The sequence below is a fragment of the Salvelinus fontinalis genome, chromosome 12 (assembly GCF_029448725.1).
Source record: "Salvelinus fontinalis isolate EN_2023a chromosome 12, ASM2944872v1, whole genome shotgun sequence".
NCBI lineage: Eukaryota > Metazoa > Chordata > Actinopteri > Salmoniformes > Salmonidae > Salvelinus > Salvelinus fontinalis.
This window is the reverse complement of record NC_074676.1, coordinates 58,010,934-58,028,933: the sequence shown is the minus strand read 5'-3', so window position 1 is coordinate 58,028,933 and position 18,000 is coordinate 58,010,934. Positions and strand designations below refer to the sequence as shown.

General features: G+C 48.4%; 1 protein-coding gene across 1 annotated transcript in view; it reads left to right on the top strand.

The window, feature by feature from the left end:
- The window catches only part of crocc2 (ciliary rootlet coiled-coil, rootletin family member 2), a 157,730-nt gene that overhangs the window by 66,805 nt on the left and 72,925 nt on the right, over positions 1-18,000 (top strand). The window contains exons 7-8 of the mRNA XM_055941161.1: positions 230-374; positions 14,152-14,258. Coding sequence (XP_055797136.1) covers positions 230-374; positions 14,152-14,258 — 252 coding nt within the window. The remainder of the gene's footprint in view (positions 1-229; positions 375-14,151; positions 14,259-18,000) is intronic.

Genomic DNA, 18,000 nt, shown 5'->3' with positions numbered 1-18,000 from the left:
CATCAGTCATAATGGACGTGTTTTCAGACATCAAGCATTTGTGATTACTGGCCATCTTTTTCATGCCATGTATTTAACAAGTCCTGCGTCCCAATTGACACCCTATATAGTGCAGTAATTTTGATCGGAGCCGTACAGGGGCCTTGGTCAAATGTAGGGCACTATCTTTACGGAATAGGGGTTCCGTTTGGAACGCAGTATAGAGGTCATGTGTTCCTGTGTTCCCCAGGTGTGCCGGTCTCAGTCAGGTAAACGCCCTGCTCAGAGAACAGCTGGAACAGGCGAGCTCAGCCAATCAGAGCCTGACGGAGAGCCTGCGCAGAGCCAGTGAAGACTTGGAGCAGAAGGATGTTCGGCTACGCAAAGAACAGGAGGTAAGAAGTGACGACCCTGTGTCCGATTCACACTAGATTCACACTAGAGGACCCTGTGTCCGATTCACACTAGAAGACCCTGTGTCCGATTCACACTAGAGGACCCTGTGTCCGATTCACACTAGAGGACCCTGTGTCCGATTCACACTAGAGGACCCTGTGTCCGATTCACACTAGATTCACACTAGATTCACACTAGAGAACCCTGTGTCCGATTCACACTAGATTCACACTAGATTCACACTAGATTCACACTAGAGAACCCTGTGTCCGATTCACACTAGAGGACCCTGTGTCCGATTCACAATAGAGGAACCAGTGTCCGATTCACACTAGAGGACCCTGTGTCCGATTCACACTAGAGGACCCTGTGTCCGATTCACACTAGAGGACCCTGTGTCCGATTCAAACTAGAGGACCCTGTGTCCGATTCACACTAGAGGACCCTGTGTCCGATTCACACTAGAGGACCCTGTGTCCGATTCACACTAGAGGACCCTGTGTCCGATTCACACTAGAGGAACCTGTGTCCGATTCACACTAGAGGACCCTGTGTCCGATTCACACTAGAGGACCCTGTGTCCGATTCACACTAGAGGACCCTGTGTCCGATTCACACTAGAGGACCCTGTGTCCGATTCACACTAGAGGAACCTATCAGCCAGGGTGCATTTTCGTCCCCCCTCCATCCCAGTTTTATCATTGATTTGTCTGTAGTCTGTGTAGACTCTAGTCTATCTAGTCTCTGTAGTGTTTGTAGACTCTGTAGACTCTAGTCTCTCTAGACTCTGTAGTCTCTGTAGTCTCTGTAGACTCTAGTCTCTAGTCTCTGTAGTGTTTGTAGACTCTGTAGACTCTATAGACTTTAGTCTCTGTAGACTCTGTAGTCTCTGTAGTCTCTAGTCTCTGTAGTCTCTGTAGTCTCTGTAGTCTCTAGTCTCTGTAGTCTCTGTAGACTCTAGTCTCTCTAGACTCTATAGACTCTAGTCTCTGTAGTCTCTAGTCTCTGTAGTCTCTGTAGACTCTAGTCTATCTAGTCTCTGTAGTGTTTGTAGACTCTGTAGACTCTAGTCTCTCTAGACTCTGTAGTCTCTGTAGACTCTATAGGCGTTAGTCTCTGTAGTCTCTGTAGTCTCTGTAGACTCTAGTCTCTCTAGACTCTATAGACTCTAGTCTCTGTAGTCTCTAGTCTCTGTAGTCTCTGTAGACTCTAGTCTCTCTAGACTCTGTAGACTCTAGTCTCTGTAGACTCTAGTCTCTGTAGACTCTGTAGACTCTAGTCTCTGTAGACTATATAGACTCTAGTCTCTGTAGACTCTGTAGACTCTAGTCTCTGTAGACTCTGTAGACTCTAGTCTCTGTAGACTCTATAGACTCTAGTCTCTGTAGACTCTATAGACTCTAGTCTCTGTAGTCTCTGTAGACTCTAGTCTCTGTAGACTCTAGTCTCTGTAGTCTCTGTAGACTCTATAGATTCTAGTCTTTGTAGACTCTATAGACTCTAGTCTCTGTTGTCTCTGTAGACTCTAGTCTCTGTAGACTCTGTAGACTCTAGTCTCTGTAGGGTCTGTAGACTCTGTAGACTCTAGTCTCTGTAGTGTCTGTAGACTCTAGTCTCTGTTGTCTCTGTAGACTCTGTAGGCTCTAGTCTCTGTAGACTCTAGTCTCTGTAGACTAGTCTCTGTAGACTATAGTCTCTGTTGTCTCTGTAGACTCTGTAGACTCTAGTCTCTGTAGACCCTAGTCTCTGTAGTCTCTAGTCTCTCTAGTCTCTCTAGTCTCTGTGGACTCTCTAGTCTCTGTAGTCTCTAGTCTCTAGTCTCTGTAGTCTCTAGTCTCTCTAGTCTCTCTAGTCTCTGTGGACTCTCTAGTCTCTGTTGTCTCTGTAGACTCTAGTCTCTCTAGTCTCTGTTGTCTCTGTAGACTCTAGTCTCTCTAGTCTCTGTTGTCTCTGTAGACTCTAGTCTCTCTAGTCTCTGTTGTCTCTGTAGACTCTAGTCTCTCTAGTCTCTGTAGTCTCTGTAGACTCTAGTCTCTGTAGACTCTAGTCTCTGTAGACTCTGTAGTCTCTGTAGACTCTAGTCTCTTTTGTCTCTGTTGTCTCTGTTGTCTCTGTAGACTCTCACATTGAGCAACTTTCTTTCCCATGTGGTGGGAATTCCATTCAAAACCCTGTTTCGTCAATTAATCCTCATTCTTCGTTCCTTTTCTTTGTTATGATTTTCAAGCTGTTGTTTCCTGTGAAAACATTCCAAAGGCTGAACAATAAGAAAGACATTCTGGCTCTAGGAACTCCCGCTGCAAGCAGTCTGTTCAATGTCAAACAGGGGGTTGTACGAGTGGGTAACCTGTAGAATTGTGAGATATGAAATGGAAATGTTTTGTTACATATCCCAACATCCCCTGAGACAAGTGGGTAACCTGTAGAAGTGTGAGATATGAAATGGTTTTGTTACATATCCCAGCATCCCCTGAGACAAGTGGGTAACCTGTAGAAGTGTGAGATATGAAATGGAAATGTTTTTTTGTTACATATCCCAACATCCCCCGAGACAAGTGGGTAACCTGTAGAAGTGTGAGATATGAAATGGAAATGTTTTTTTGTTACATATTCCAACATCCCCTGAGACACTTTTGGAGAGTGGGGTCACGGCCAGGGTTCAGACATGATTGACAGCGACCGGGTTAGGTGCCTTGCTAAAGGGCACAGCAGGAGATTTTTCACCTAGTTGGCTCGGGAATTCAAACCAGCGACAATTTTTCGGTTACTGTCCTAACGCTCCTAACCGCTAGGCTATCTGATACAGGGTTAAGAGTATACCCAGCAAACCAAAATTGGTTCTGTGAATGTTCCCAGAACATTCGTTAGGTCGCGGCAAATGTTCTCAACACAAAAAAAAGTTGTTACAAGAACGTTTCCAGAACATGTTTCGTCTGTTCTTTAAAAGGTTCACAGAAAGTTGTTCTTTAAAAGGTTCACAGAAAGTTGTTCTTTAAAAGGTTCACAGAAAGTTGTTCTTTAAAAGGTTCACAGAAAGCTGTTCTTTAAAAGGTTCACAGAAAGTTGTTCTTTAAAAGGTTCACAGAAAGTTGTTCTTTAAAAGGTTCACAGAATGTATTCTGTAGGTTGTGAGGAAATGTGTGGGGATATGACAAGGGAGAGGTTTCCAAAACACTAAACCTGTCCAGTTGTGCTGACAGTCAGATAATGTTCGTATCAGGTTGCAAAAAGAAAAGAAGACGCCTTTGATGTTGCAATAAGAACAGCCTAAGACGGAACAGCCTAAGACGGAACAGCCTAAGACGGAACAGCCTAAGACGGAACAGCCTAAGACGGAACAGCCTAAGACGGAACAGCCTAAGACGGAACAGCCTAAGACGGAACAGCCTAAGACGGAACAGCCAAAGACGGAACAGCCAAAGACGGAACAGCCTAAGACGGAACAGCCTAAGACAGAACAGCCTAAGACAGAACAGCCTAAGACAGAACAGCCAAAGACAGAACAGCCAAAGACAGAACAGCCAAAGACGGAACAGCCTAAGACGGAACAGCCTAAGACAGAACAGCGACAGAGCAGCCTAAGACAGAACAGCCTGAGACAGAACAGCCTAAGACAGAACAGCCTAAGACAGAACAGCCTAAGACAGAACGGCCTAAGACAGAACGGCCTAAGACAGAACGGCCTAAGACAGAACGACCTAAGACAGAACGACCTAAGACAGAACGACCTAAGACAGGACAACCTAAGACAGAACAACCTAAGACAGGACAACCTAAGACAGAACAGCCTAAGACAGAACGGCCTAAGACAGAACGGCCTAAGACAGAACAGCCGTTCTAAGTTCTTTAAAGGTTCCCAGAATATTTAATTAGTGTGTGGGTTCATTACAAGGTTCCCAAAAACACACAGTCCTCAGTTGTGGTGACATTCGGAATAATGTTTAAAAGTGAGGTTGCACAGCACATTCCTATAATGTTGTAGAGAATGTTGGCATAACACTTGGTCATAACACTTGGTCTCAGTTATTTAAAGGTTCCCAGAACGTTTCATGAAGTTATGGCAGTTGTCTGGGATGTTGCAAGAATATTCTTGAAATATTCACAGAATTTGCACAGAACATTCCCACAATGCTCCACAATTTCCAGATAACTCGATTTGTATAATGTTCATAGCATATTTATTTTTTAAATGTAACATAATATTCTATTAATGTTGGCTTGGAGGGCTTCAGAACTTTTCAATATCATTTGGAAAATGTTATATTTAAGTTTGACCTAATATTACCACAACATTCTCAGCGTACAAATGTGTATCTCCTGTAAAGCAGAATGGAAAACAAACACCTTGTGTTTGTAACGTTCGTCTTGTGGTGAATGAACGGACCAAGGCGCAGCGGGTGATGAATACATACTGATTTATTAAATGAAAGACGAAACACTAATGAACACTAGAACAAACTACAAAACAATAAACGAAGGCAACAGACCTGAAACAAACAAACTTACATATAGACGAAGAACGCACGAACAGGAACAGACTACCTAAAACGAACAAACAAACGAAACAGTCCCACGTGGTATACACAGACACAGGAACAATCACCCACAAACAAACAGTGAGAACAACCTACATTAATATGACTCTCAATCAGAGGAAACGTAAAACACCTGACCTCTAATTGAGAACCATACCAGGCAAACCATTAACCCAACATAGAAAACACATAACATAGACTACCCACCCCAACTCACGCCCTGACCAACTAAACACATACCAAACAACAGAAAAAAGGTCAGGAACGTGACAGTGTTTCTCTTCAGATTTAATGCCAATTCATATTTCAGGACTGTAGGATCACTACAAGGGAACATAGATAAAGATCATTTTTTACATTTCATTCATAGGACATTTGAATAGCATTTAATTATACTGACACAACCATATTTTTTTTTTTTTACACATCACATGTTGACAATCTGCATATTATTTAACTCATAGGATGTTTGGAACAGTATTTAATCATACATACAACAATATTTTACACTTCTTATGTTGACAAACGGCACATGATGGTTTGGAAACTGCAATGTCTGGTTTATCAGTCTAATAGGGCCAATCAGGGCACAGAACACAAGTTAATGAAGACGTTCCTTCATATGCTGTGTACACCCCTCATAGCCTGGTTCCTCTCTAGGTTTCTTCCTAGGTTCTGGCCTTTCTAGGGAGTTTTTCCTAGCCACCGTGCTTCTACACCTGCATTGCTTGCTGTTTGGGGTTTTAGGCTGGGTTTCTGTACAGCACTTTGAGATATCAGCTGATGTAAGAAGGGCTTTATCAATACATTTGATTTGATATTTTATAATTGTCTTTCTTCATCACGTGTTGAAAGTCTTATGAAATGTGATTTTAGTTGGACAGAGACTTTACATAACTTGTGTTGTTGTGTGTTCATATGCTTCTTAAATACAGACTCAGAACGTTCAAAATAAATAAAGAAAACAATTGGACTTTTTCTCAATTTCAATCAACACACATAAGAATGAAGCAACACCCTTTCTGAAACACTGTAATACATAATAAACTCAGCAAAAAAAAGAAACGTCCTCTCACTGTCAACTGCGTTTATTTTCAGCAAACTTAACATGTGTAAATATTTGTATGAACATAAGATTCAACAACTGAGACATAAAGTGAACAAGTTCCACAGACATTTGACAAACAGAAATGGAATAATGTGTCCCTGAACAAAGGGGGAGGGGGGGGGGGTCAAAATTAAAAGTAACAGTCAGTATCTGGTGTGGCCACCAGCTGCATTATCTCCTCCTCATGGACTGCCCCAGATTTGCCAGTTCTTGCTGTGAGATGTTACCGCACTCTTCCACCAAGGCACCTGCAAGTTCCAGGACATTTCTGGGGGGAATGGCCCTAGCCCTCACCCTCCGATCCAACAGGTCCCAGATGTGCTCAATGGGATTGAGATCCGGGCTCTTCGCTGGCCATGGCAGAACACTGACATTCCTGTCTTGCAAGAAATCACGCACAGAACGAGCAGTATGGCTGGTGGCATTGTCATGCTGGAGGGTCATGTCAGGATGAGCCTGCAGGAAGGGTACCACACGAGGGAGGAGAATGTCTTCCCTGTAACGCATAGCGTTGAGATTGCCTGCAATGACAAGTTCAGTCCGATGATGCTGTGACACACCGCCCCAGACCACGACGGACCCTCCACCTCCAAATCGATCCCGCTCCAGAGTACAGGCCTCGGTGTAACGCTCATTCCTCTCGATGATAAACGTGAATCCGACCATCACCCCTGGTGAGACAAAACCGTGACTCATCAGTGAAGAGCACTTTCTGCCAGTCCTGTCTGGTCCAGCGACGGTGGGTTTGTGCCCATAAGTGACGTTGTTGCCGGTGATGTCTGGTGAGGACCTGCCTTACAACAAGCCTACAAGCCCTCAGTCCAGCCTCTCTCAGCCTATTGCGGACAGTCTGAGCACTGATTGAGGGATTGTACGTTCCTCGAGTAACCCGGGCAGTTGGTGTTGCCATCCTGTAACTGTCCTGCAGGTGTGATGTTCGGATGTACCGATCCTGTGCAGGTGTTGTTACGCGTGGTCTGCCACTGCGAGGACGATCAGCTGTCCGTCCTGTCTCCCTGTAGCGCTGTCTTAGGCGTCTCACAGTACGGAGATTGCAATTTATTGCCCTGACCACATCTGCAGTCCTCATGCCTCCTTGCAGCATGCCTAAGGCACGTTCACGCAGATGAGCAGGGACCCTGGGAATCTTTCTTTTGGTGTTTTTCAGAGTCGGTAGAAAGGCCTCTTTAGTGTCCGAAGTTTTCATAACTGTGACCTTAATTGCCTACCGTCTGTAAACTGTTAGTGTCTTAACGACCGTTCCACAGGTGCATGTTCCTTAATTGTTTATGGTTCATTGAACAAGCATAGGAAACAGTGTTTAATTATGGCTGCAATCCCGGTAACGGGATCGATATGACAACAGCCAGTGAAAGTGCAGGGTGCCAAATTCAAACAACAGAAATCTCATAATTAAAATTCCTCAAACATACATGTGTCTTATACCATTTTAAAGGTAATCTTGTTGTTAATCCTACCAAAGTGTCTGATTTCAAATAGGCTTTTCAGCGAAAGCACGACAGACGATTATGTCAAATTCAGCCATTATTCCAGCCAAAGAGAGGAGTCACAAATAGAGATGAAATAGAGATCAAATTCATCACTAACCTTTGATGATCTTCATCAGATGACACTCATAGGACTTCATGTTACACAATACATATATGTCTTGTTCGATTAAGTTCATATTTATATCCAAAAACCTCGGTTTACATTGGTGCCATGTTCAGAAATGCCTCCAAAATATCCGGAGAAATTGCAGAGAGCCACGTCAAATAACAGAAATAATCATCATAAACTTTGATAAAAGATACATGTTTTACACAGAATTAAAGATACACTTGTTCTTAATGCAACCGCTGTGTCAGATTTCAAAAAGCTTTACGGCAAAACACAATATTCAATCATCTGAAAACAGCGTTCAGCCACAAAAGCAAGCCAAACAGTTACCCGCCCAAATTGTGCAGTCAACAAAACTCATAAAAAGCATTATAAATATTCACTTACCTTTGCTGATCTTCGTCGGAATGCACTCCCAGGACTCCCACTTCCACAAGAAATGTTCATTTATTTCGGTAATGTCCATAATTTATGTCCAAATAGCTATTTTCGTCGTGTTTGGTATACAAATCCAACGTTGGGGAAGCGCGTTCACTAAAACCTGGCGAAATGTCAAAAAGTTCCGTAACAGTCCGTAGAAACATGTCAAACGATGTATTGAATCAATCTTTAGAATGTTGTTAACATAAATCTTGAATAACGTTCCAACCGGAGAATTACATTGACTTCAGATGAGCGATGGAACAGAGGTCCTCCTCATGTGAACGCGCATGGGGAAAGCATGGTCAGGTCATGGCAGACTTGACTAATTCCTATCTCATTCGCCCCCCCCCCCCCCCCCCCCCTTCACAGTAGAGGCATCAGACAAAGTTCTACAGACTGTTGACATCTAGTGGAAGCCGTAGGCAGTGAATACTCATTCATATCTCGCTGGGATTTCAATGGGATCTTGGTTGAAACTCGACCAGCCTCAGAATTTCCACTTCCTGTTTGGATTTTTTCTCAGGTTTTTGCCTGCCATATGAGTTCTGTTATACTCAAAGACATACTTCAAACCGTTTTAGAAATGTCAGAGTGTTTTCTATCCAATACTAATAATACTATGCATATATTAGCAACTATGACTGAGGAGCAGCCCGTTTACTCTGGGCACCTCTGTGCACCTTTCATCCAAGCTACTCAATACTGCAGCCATAAGAAATTAAACCCTTTACAATGAAGATCAGTGAAGTTATTTGGATTTTTACAAATTATCTTTGAAAGACAGGGTACTAAAAAAGGGACCTTTCTATTTTTGCTGAGTTTACATTTACCAAAATAATTCAGGTTCAACGCAATAATCATTTATTGATTTAAAGTCCAATACAGCCATTTTTATCTCAAAATCAAATTATTTCTGGGTGGCAATTAAGTACCTTCAAATGGTCAACAATAAAAAAAGCACAACAGCAAAGAGCAAAATCTTAAAACACAGTGTCACGTTCCTGACCTGTTTTCTGTTGTTTGGTATGTGTTTAATTGGTCAGGGCGTGAGTTTGGGTGGGTAGTCTGTGTTATGTGTTTTCTATGTTGGGTTAATGGGTTGCCTGGTATGGCTCTCAATTAGAGGCAGGTGTTTGGCGTTTCCTCTGATTGAGAGTCATATTAAGGTAGGTTGTTCTCACTGTTTGTTTGTGGGTGATTGTCGCTGTGTCTGTGTTTATTGCACCATACGGTACTGTCTCGTCTCTTTCCTGTTCATGCGTGCTTCGTTATATGTAGTTTGCATGTTCAGGTCAGTCTACGTTGTTTTGTTTGTTATTTTGTAAATATTCAAGTATAGTTCGTGTCAGTGTTCGTCGTGTCTAATAAATTCATTATGGATTCAACACCCGCTGCGCCTTGGTCCGTTCATACACCACCAGACGAACGTTACACACGGTGGTACAAGTACACGAAGAGGAACTTTTTAATAACAGAAATGTTGTTCTGTGTCCTAATTGACCGTCTGAAAAAAACAAAAAACACAAGGCCTCAGCTGTCCTCTTGTGGTGCGGAGGGTTACTGATCTGGATGCAGAGACAAAGATTTTATGTTCAATCCCACGTACAGTAACCATGTTTTTCTAGTTGGCCTGTATTTCTAGTTGTCAGACTTCTAAATTGACAGGAGCGTGTCTTGGGCCGAGTGGCTAGAGTAAAGGGGGATGAGTTTAAGGTCGGACATCCTCTGACACGTTTGGCGAGATCCATGCCTGCGGTACAGACCAGGTCCATTGTTTGGATATTTTTTGGGGGGTGGGTGGCAAAGTCCACGTTCTGTTTGGAGTACAAAAGTTGTCCAGGACATCAGCCAGGCCGGTAGAGAGACTGCAGTCAGGGGAGTTGACATGTTGAAATCACCAAACACTAGCATAGCGAGGCTGAAGGTGCTCAGGACGGGTTTAGTAAACTCGGATAGTTTAACAAGAATGTCAGAGAGTTGAGTGTTTAGGAGGCCGATAAATCAGCACAGCCAGTGATTTTGAAAGTCCGGATGTGTGAGGAGGGTCAGATGGAGTACATTGGTTGACTGTCCAGGTAGGTGTAGCTAGATGGAGTACATTGGTTGACTGTCCAGGTAGGTCTAGCCAGATGGAGTACATTGGTTGACGGTCCAGGTAGGTCTAGCCAGATGGAGTACATTGGTTGACTGTCCAGGTAGGTGTAACTAGATGGAGTACATTGGTTGACGGTCCAGGTAGGTCTAGCCAGATGGAGTACATTGGTTGACAGTCCAGGTAGGTCTAGCCAGATGGAGTACATTGGTTGACGGTCCAGGTAGGTCTAGCCAGATGGAGTACATTGGTTGACGGTCCAGGTAGGTCTAGCCAGATGGAGTACATTGGTTGACGGTCCAGGTAGGTCTAGCCAGATGGAGTACATTGGTTGACGGTCCAGGTAGGTCTAGCCAGATGGAGTACATTGGTTGACTGTCCAGGTAGGTGTAGCTAGATGGAGTACATTGGTTGACTGTCCAGGTAGGTGTAGCTAGATGGAGTACATTGGTTGACTGTCCAGGTAGGTGTAGCCAGATGGAGTACATTGGTTGACTGTCCAGGTAGGTGTAGCTAGATGGAGTACATTGGTTAGGAGAAATGTACTCGTTGGGCTGATGCCAAGTGTCATTGAGGCAGAGAAAGTCTAGACCTCAATCAGTGAGGATGTTGTCCAGTGGTAAATGTCCTGTGAGTCTATGCCACCTGGTAATAGTCCTACGATACAGTCCTCAAATGCAGATTTACAATATTATGCTTTAAGCAGCTACAAATGTAGATGCTGAAAATGTGGTGTTGACGACTGGACAGCTTTTTACTCTATAAGAACGTTTGCCGCAACCGAAACGAATGTTCTGGGAACTTTAACAGGACCAATGTTGGTTTGCTGGGAAAAACATTACTGGTACGTTGTGTTGTTATATTCTCTGGGAACCTAATGAGAACGTTTGGGGAACGTTCTGTGGTAACTGTTACAGATGTTGTGCACAGATATTTGAGTGATCGTTAAGAAAAACATTCCAAGGATATTTCATTTAACACATAAAAATAATTTCGGGGGGGGGGGGGGGGGGGGTGTAATTATCCTAGTGTTAGATAAAACCCTAGAACTAAATGGGAATCTGAGCTAATGTCCTGGGAATGTTCCCGGTTTGCTGGGTAGTTTGCGTGTTACTGTACTGTGTGTGTGTGTGTGTGTGTGTGTGTGTGTGTGTGTGTGTGTGTGTGTGTGTGTGTGTGTGTGTGTGTGTGTGTGTGTGTGTGTGTGTGTGTGTGTGTGTGAGCCTGAGAGAGCGAGAGAAACATGGCTGAAAAATCACCATTGGAGTGACATCATAAGAGTCTATAGCTATAGTAGTCTCAAGGTTAGACACCTCCCATCTCCCTCCCATGACCTGTCTCCCTCCTGTCTCCCTCCTGTCTCCCTCCTGTCTCCCTCCTGTCTCTCTCCTGTCTCCCTCCTGTCTCCCTCCTGTCTCCCTCCTGTCTCCCTCCTGTCTCTCTCCTGTCTCCCTCCTGTCTCCCTCCTGTCTCCCTCCCGTCTCCCTCCTGTCTCTCTCCTGTCTCCCTCCTGTCTCCCTCCTGTCTCCCTCCTGTCTCCCTCCTGTCTCTCTCCTGTCTCCCTCCTGTCTCCCTCCTGTCTCCCTCCTGTCTCCCTCCTGTCTCTCTCCCATGACCTGTCTCCCTCCTGTCTCCCTCCTGTCTCCCTCCCATGACCTGTCTCCCTCCTGTCTCCCTCCTGTCTCCCTCCTGTCTCCCTCCTGTCTCCCTCCCGTCTCCCTCCCGTCTCCCTCCTGTCTCCCTCCTGTCTCCCTCCTGTCTCTCTCCTGTCTCTCTCCTGTCTCCCTCCTGTCTCCCTCCTGTCTCCCTCCTGTCTCCCTCCTGTCTCTCTCCCATGACCTGTCTCCCTCCTGTCTCCCTCCTGTCTCCCTCCTGTCTCCCTCCTGTCTCCCTCCTGTCTCTCTCCCATGACCTGTCTCCCTCCTGTCTCCCTCCTGTCTCCCTCCTGTCTCCCTCCTGTCTCCCTCCCATGACCTGTCTCCCTCCTGTCTCCCTCCTGTCTCCCTCCTGTCTCCCTCCTGTCTCCCTCCCATGACCTGTCTCCCTCCTGTCTCCCTCCTGTCTCCCTCCCATGACCTGTCTCCCTCCTGTCTCCCTCCTGTCTCTCTCCCATGACCTGTCTCCCTCCTGTCTCCCTCCTGTCTCCCTCCCATGACCTGTCTCCCTCCTGTCTCCCTCCTGTCTCCCTCCCGTCTCCCTCCCGTCTCCCTCCCGTCTCCCTCCCGTCTCCCTCCCGTCTCTCTCCCGTCTCCCTCCCGTCTCCCTCCTGTCTCCCTCCTGTCTCCCTCCTGTCTCCCTCCTGTCTCTCTCCCATGACCTGTCTCCCTCCTGTCTCCCTCCTGTCTCCCTCCTGTCTCCCTCCTGTCTCCCTCCTGTCTCCCTCCCATGACCTGTCTCCCTCCTGTCTCCCTCCTGTCTCCCTCCTGTCTCCCTCCCATGACCTGTCTCCCTCCTGTCTCCCTCCTGTCTCCCTCCTGTCTCTCTCCTGTCTCCCTCCTGTCTCCCTCCTGTCTCTCTCCTGTCTCCCTCCTGTCTCCCTCCTGTCTCCCTCCTGTCTCTCTCCTGTCTCCCTCCCATGACCTGTCTCCCTCCTGTCTCCCTCCTGTCTCTCTCCTGTCTCCCTCCCATGACCTGTCTCCCTCCTGTCTCCCTCCTGTCTCCCTCCTGTCTCCCTCCTGTCTCCCTCCTGTCTCTCTCCTGTCTCCCTCCCATGACCTGTCTCCCTCCTGTCTCCCTCCTGTCTCCCTCCTGTCTCCCTCCCATGACCTGTCTCCCTCCTGTCTCCCTCCTGTCTCTCTCCCATGACCTGTCTCCCTCCTGTCTCCCTCCTGTCTCCCTCCTGTCTCTCTCCTGTCTCTCTCCTGTCTCCCTCCTGTCTCCCTCCTGTCTCTCTCCTGTCTCCCTCCCATGACCTGTCTCCCTCCTGTCTCTCTCCTGTCTCTCTCCTGTCTCCCTCCCATGACCTGTCTCCCTCCTGTCTCCCTCCTGTCTCCCTCCTGTCTCCCTCCTGTCTCCCTCCCATGACCTGTCTCCCTCCTGTCTCCCTCCTGTCTCCCTCCTGTCTCCCTCCCATGACCTGTCTCCCTCCTGTCTCCCTCCTGTCTCCCTCCTGTCTCCCTCCTGTCTCCCTCCTGTCTCCCTCCCATGACCTGTCTCCCTCCTGTCTCCCTCCTGTCTCCCTCCTGTCTCCCTCCTGTCTCCCTCCCATGACCTGTCTCCCTCCTGTCTCCCTCCTGTCTCCCTCCTGTCTCCCTCCTGTCTCTCTCCTGTCTCCCTCCTGTCTCCCTCCTGTCTCCCTCCTGTCTCTCTCCTGTCTCCCTCCTGTCTCCCTCCTGTCTCCCTCCTGTCTCCCTCCTGTCTCCCTCCTGTCTCCCTCCTGTCTCTCTCCTGTCTCCCTCCTGTCTCTCTCCTGTCTCCCTCCTGTCTCTCTCCTGTCTCCCTCCTGTCTCCCTCCTGTCTCCCTCCTGTCTCTCTCCTGTCTCCCTCCTGTCTCCCTCCTGTCTCCCTCCTGTCTCCCTCCCATGACCTGTCTCCCTCCCATGACCTGTCTCCCTCCCATGACCTGTCTCCCTCCCATGACCTGTCTCCCTCCCATGACCTGTCTCCCTCCCATGACCTGTCTCCCTCCCATGACCTGTCTCCCTCCCATGACCTGTCTCCCTCCTGTCTCTCCCATGACCTGTCTCCCTTCTGTCTCCCTCCTATCTCCCTCCCATGACCTGTCTCCCATGACCTGTCTCCCTTCTGTCTCCCTCCCATGACCTGTCTCCCTCCCATGACCTGTCTCCCTCCCATGACCTGTCTCCCTCCCATGACCTGTCTCCCTCCTGTCTCTCCCATGACCTGTCTCCCTCCTGTCTCTCCCATGACCTGTCTCCCTTCTGTCTCCCTCCTATCTCCCTCCCATGACCTGTCTCCCATGACCTGTCTCCCTTCTGTCTCCCTCCCATGACCTGTCTCCCTCCCATGACCTGTCTCCCTCCTGTCTCCCTCCCCAGACGTGTGCCTACCGGGTGGGTCGTGAGCAGGCCCGTGTGAGGGCCCTGTGGCGCCAGGCAGCCTCCCTACGGAGCACCTTCACCCAGCTCAGGACCTTCGCTGACAGGTGAGTGTTGCGACCTTGTCAGACCCCATCCAGGAACCTGACAGGAACCCCCTCCAATCCCCCGTCCAGGAACCGTCCAGACATTCACCAGACACCCCTCTAATCCGCTTGAGACCCCTCCAGCTACCCTGTGATCCCTGTGTCTCCCCCCCCCCCCCCCCCCAGTCCATACCGCCGTCCAGACTCCCAGCAGAACCTGGGGTATCACACAAGTAACCCTCCAGTCCTCCGCTCCTCTCCCCTCCTCCCCCACTCCAGTCCTCCGCTCCTCTCCCCTCCTCCCCCCCTCCAGTCCTCCGCTCCTCTCCCCTCCTCCCCCCCTCCAGTCCTCCGCTCCTCTCCCCTCCTCTCCCCCTCCAGTCCTCCGCTCCTCTCCCCTCCTCCCCCCCTCCAGTCCTCCGCTCCTCTCCCCTCCTCCCCCACTCCAGTCCTCCGCTCCTCTCCCCTCCTCCCCCCCTCCAGTCCTCCGCTCCTCTCCCCTCCGCCCCCCCTCCAGTCCTCCGCTCCTCTCCCCTCCTCCCCCCCTCCAGTCCTCCGCTCCTCTCCCCTCCTCTCCCCCTCCAGTCCTCCGCTCCTCTCCCCTCCTCCCCCCCTCCAGTCCTCCGCTCCTCTCCCCTCCTCCCCCACTCCAGTCCTCCGCTCCTCTCCCCTCCTCCCCCACTCCAGTCCTCCGCTCCTCTGCCCTCCTCCCCCCCTCCAGTCCTCCGCTCCTCTCCCCTCCTCCCCCACTCCAGTCCTCCGCTCCTCTCCCCTCCTCCCCCACTCCAGTCCTCCGCTCCTCTCCCCTCCTCCCCCACTCCAGTCCTCCGCTCCTCTCCCCTCCTCCCCCCTCCAGTCCTCCGCTCCTCTCCCCTCCTCTCCCCCTCCAGTCCTCCCCTCCTCCCCCCCTCCAGTCCTCCGCTCCTCTCCCCTCCTCCCCCCCCTCCAGTCCTCCGCTCCTCTCCCCTCCTCCCCCCCTCCAGTCCTCCGCTCCGCTCCTCTCCCCTCCTCTCCCCCTCCAGTCCTCCGCTCCTCTCCCCTCCTCCCCCCCTCCAGTCCTCCGCTCCTCCACCTTCTGAACCCCATGAACCACTTCATCCATCCCTGCCTATGATCAAGGGGGGCGGGGGGTCATTCTGCTCCCCCAGCTTGGTGCTTCCTCACTGGGGACGGATGGCTCCGGATACCCCTGGTCTGATGAATGAGGCATCCATCAGGATAAATCCCGAACGCAGCTGAAGTTGAACACGGGGTTTAAAGTCATGTATAAACACCAACAACGGGGAGCATCGTTGAGTAATTAGCTGTAGCGTACACTACTCTGCTTGTGGACAGAAATACCTCGTGTTTACACCAACAACGGGGAGCATCGTTGAGTAATTAGCTGTAGCGTACACTACTCTGCTTGTGGACAGAAATACCTCGTGTTTGAGGCTCATGAGTCAAGCGTGAGACGGTCCCAGTTCAAAGTGAGCTGCAGGCTTTTGGAGGTTAAGTGTTACCGGCAGAATCCATCTTGTCCTCAATAGGATACAACAAACCCTTTTCTCTAATGAAAAACCAACGGGTCACAACTTCAAAACTCAAGACTTTGGGTCTGTTTTCTGTTTTCTGTTTTCTTGCAAACAATACTTACCAGTTATGTCGTGTTAAGCCTGGATGAATCCCAATGGATACCATGTTCCTCTGTCTGCAGGAGTCTGTCTGACATGTTAACCATGTTCCTCTGTCTGACACGTTAACCATGTCCCTCTGTCTGACACGTTAACCATGTCCCTCTGTCTGTAGGAGTCTGTCTGACACGTTAACCATGTCCCTCTGTCTGACACGTTAACCATGTTCCTCTGTCTGACACGTTAACCATGTCCCTCTGTCTGTAGGAGTCTGTCTGACACGTTAACCATGTCCCTCTGTCTGACACGTTAACCATGTTCCTCTGTCTGACACGTTAACCATGTCCCTCTGTCTGTAGGAGTCTGTCTGACACGTTAACCATGTCCCTCTGTCTGTAGGAGTCTGTCTGACATGTTAACCATGTCCCTCTGTCTGACATGTTAACCATGTTCCTCTGTCTGACACGTTAACCATGTTCCTCTGTCTGTAGGAGTCTGTCTGACACGTTTACCATGTTCCTCTGTCTGACACGTTAACCATGTTCCTCTGTCTGACATGTTAACCATGTTCCTCTGTCTGACATGTTAACCATGTCCCTCTGTCTGACACGTTAACCATGTTCCTCTGTCTGTAGGAGTCTGTCTGACATGTTAACCATGTCCCTCTGTCTGACACGTTAACCATGTTCCTCTGTCTGACATGTTAACCATGTTCCTCTGTCTGTAGGAGTCTGTCTGACACGTTAACCATGTTCCTCTGTCTGACACGTTAACCATGTTCCTCTGTCTGTAGGAGTCTGTCTGACACGTTAACCATGTTCCTCTGTCTGACACGTTAACCATGTTCCTCTGTCTGACACGTTAACCATGTCCCTCTGTCTGTAGGAGTCTGTCTGACATGTTTACCATGTTCCTCTGTCTGACACGTTAACCATGTCCCTCTGTCTGTAGGAGTCTGTCTGACACGTTAACCATGTTCCTCTGTCTGACACGTTAAACATGTTCCTCTGTCTGACACGTTAACCATGTTCCTCTGTCTGACACGTTTACCATGTTCCTCTGTCTGACACGTTAACCATGTCCCTCTGTCTGTAGGAGTCTGTCTGACACGTTAACCATGTCCCTCTGTCTGTAGGAGTCTGTCTGACATGTTAACCATGTTCCTCTGTCTGACACGTTAACCATGTCCCTCTGTCTGTAGGAGTCTGTCTGACACGTTAACCATGTTCCTCTGTCTGACACGTTAACCATGTCCCTCTGTCTGTAGGAGTCTGTCTGACACGTTAACCATGTTCCTCTGTCTGACACGTTAAACATGTTCCTCTGTCTGACACGTTAACCATGTTCCTCTGTCTGACACGTTAACCATGTTCCTCTGTCTGACACGTTAACCATGTTCCTCTGTCTGACACGTTAACCATGTTCCTCTGTCTGACACGTTAACCATGTTCCTCTGTCTGACACGTTAACCATGTTCCTCTGTCTGACACGTTAACCATGTTCCTCTGTCTGACATGTTAACCATGTCCCTCTGTCTGACACGTTAACCATGTTCCTCTGTCTGACACGTTAACCATGTTCCTCTGTCTGTAGGAGTCTGTCTGACACGTTAACCATGTCCCTCTGTCTGACACGTTAACCATGTTCCTCTGTCTGTAGGAGTCTGTCTGACATGTTAACCATGTTCCTCTGTCTGACACGTTAACCATGTTCCTCTGTCTGACACGTTAACCATGTTCCTCTGTCTGTAGGAGTCTGTCTGACATGTTAACCATGTCCCTCTGTCTGACATGTTAACCATGTTCCTCTGTCTGACACGTTAACCATGTTCCTCTGTCTGACACGTTAACCATGTTCCTCTGTCTGACACGTTAACCATGTCCCTCTGTCTGACACGTTAACCATGTTCCTCTGTCTGACACGTTAACCATGTTCCTCTGTCTGACACGTTAACCATGTCCCTCTGTCTGACACGTTAACCATGTTCCTCTGTCTGACATGTTAACCATGTCCCTCTGTCTGTAGGAGTCTGTCTGACACGTTTACCATGTTCCTCTGTCTGACACGTTAACCATGTTCCTCTGTCTGACATGTTAACCATGTTCCTCTGTCTGACATGTTAACCATGTCCCTCTGTCTGACACGTTAAC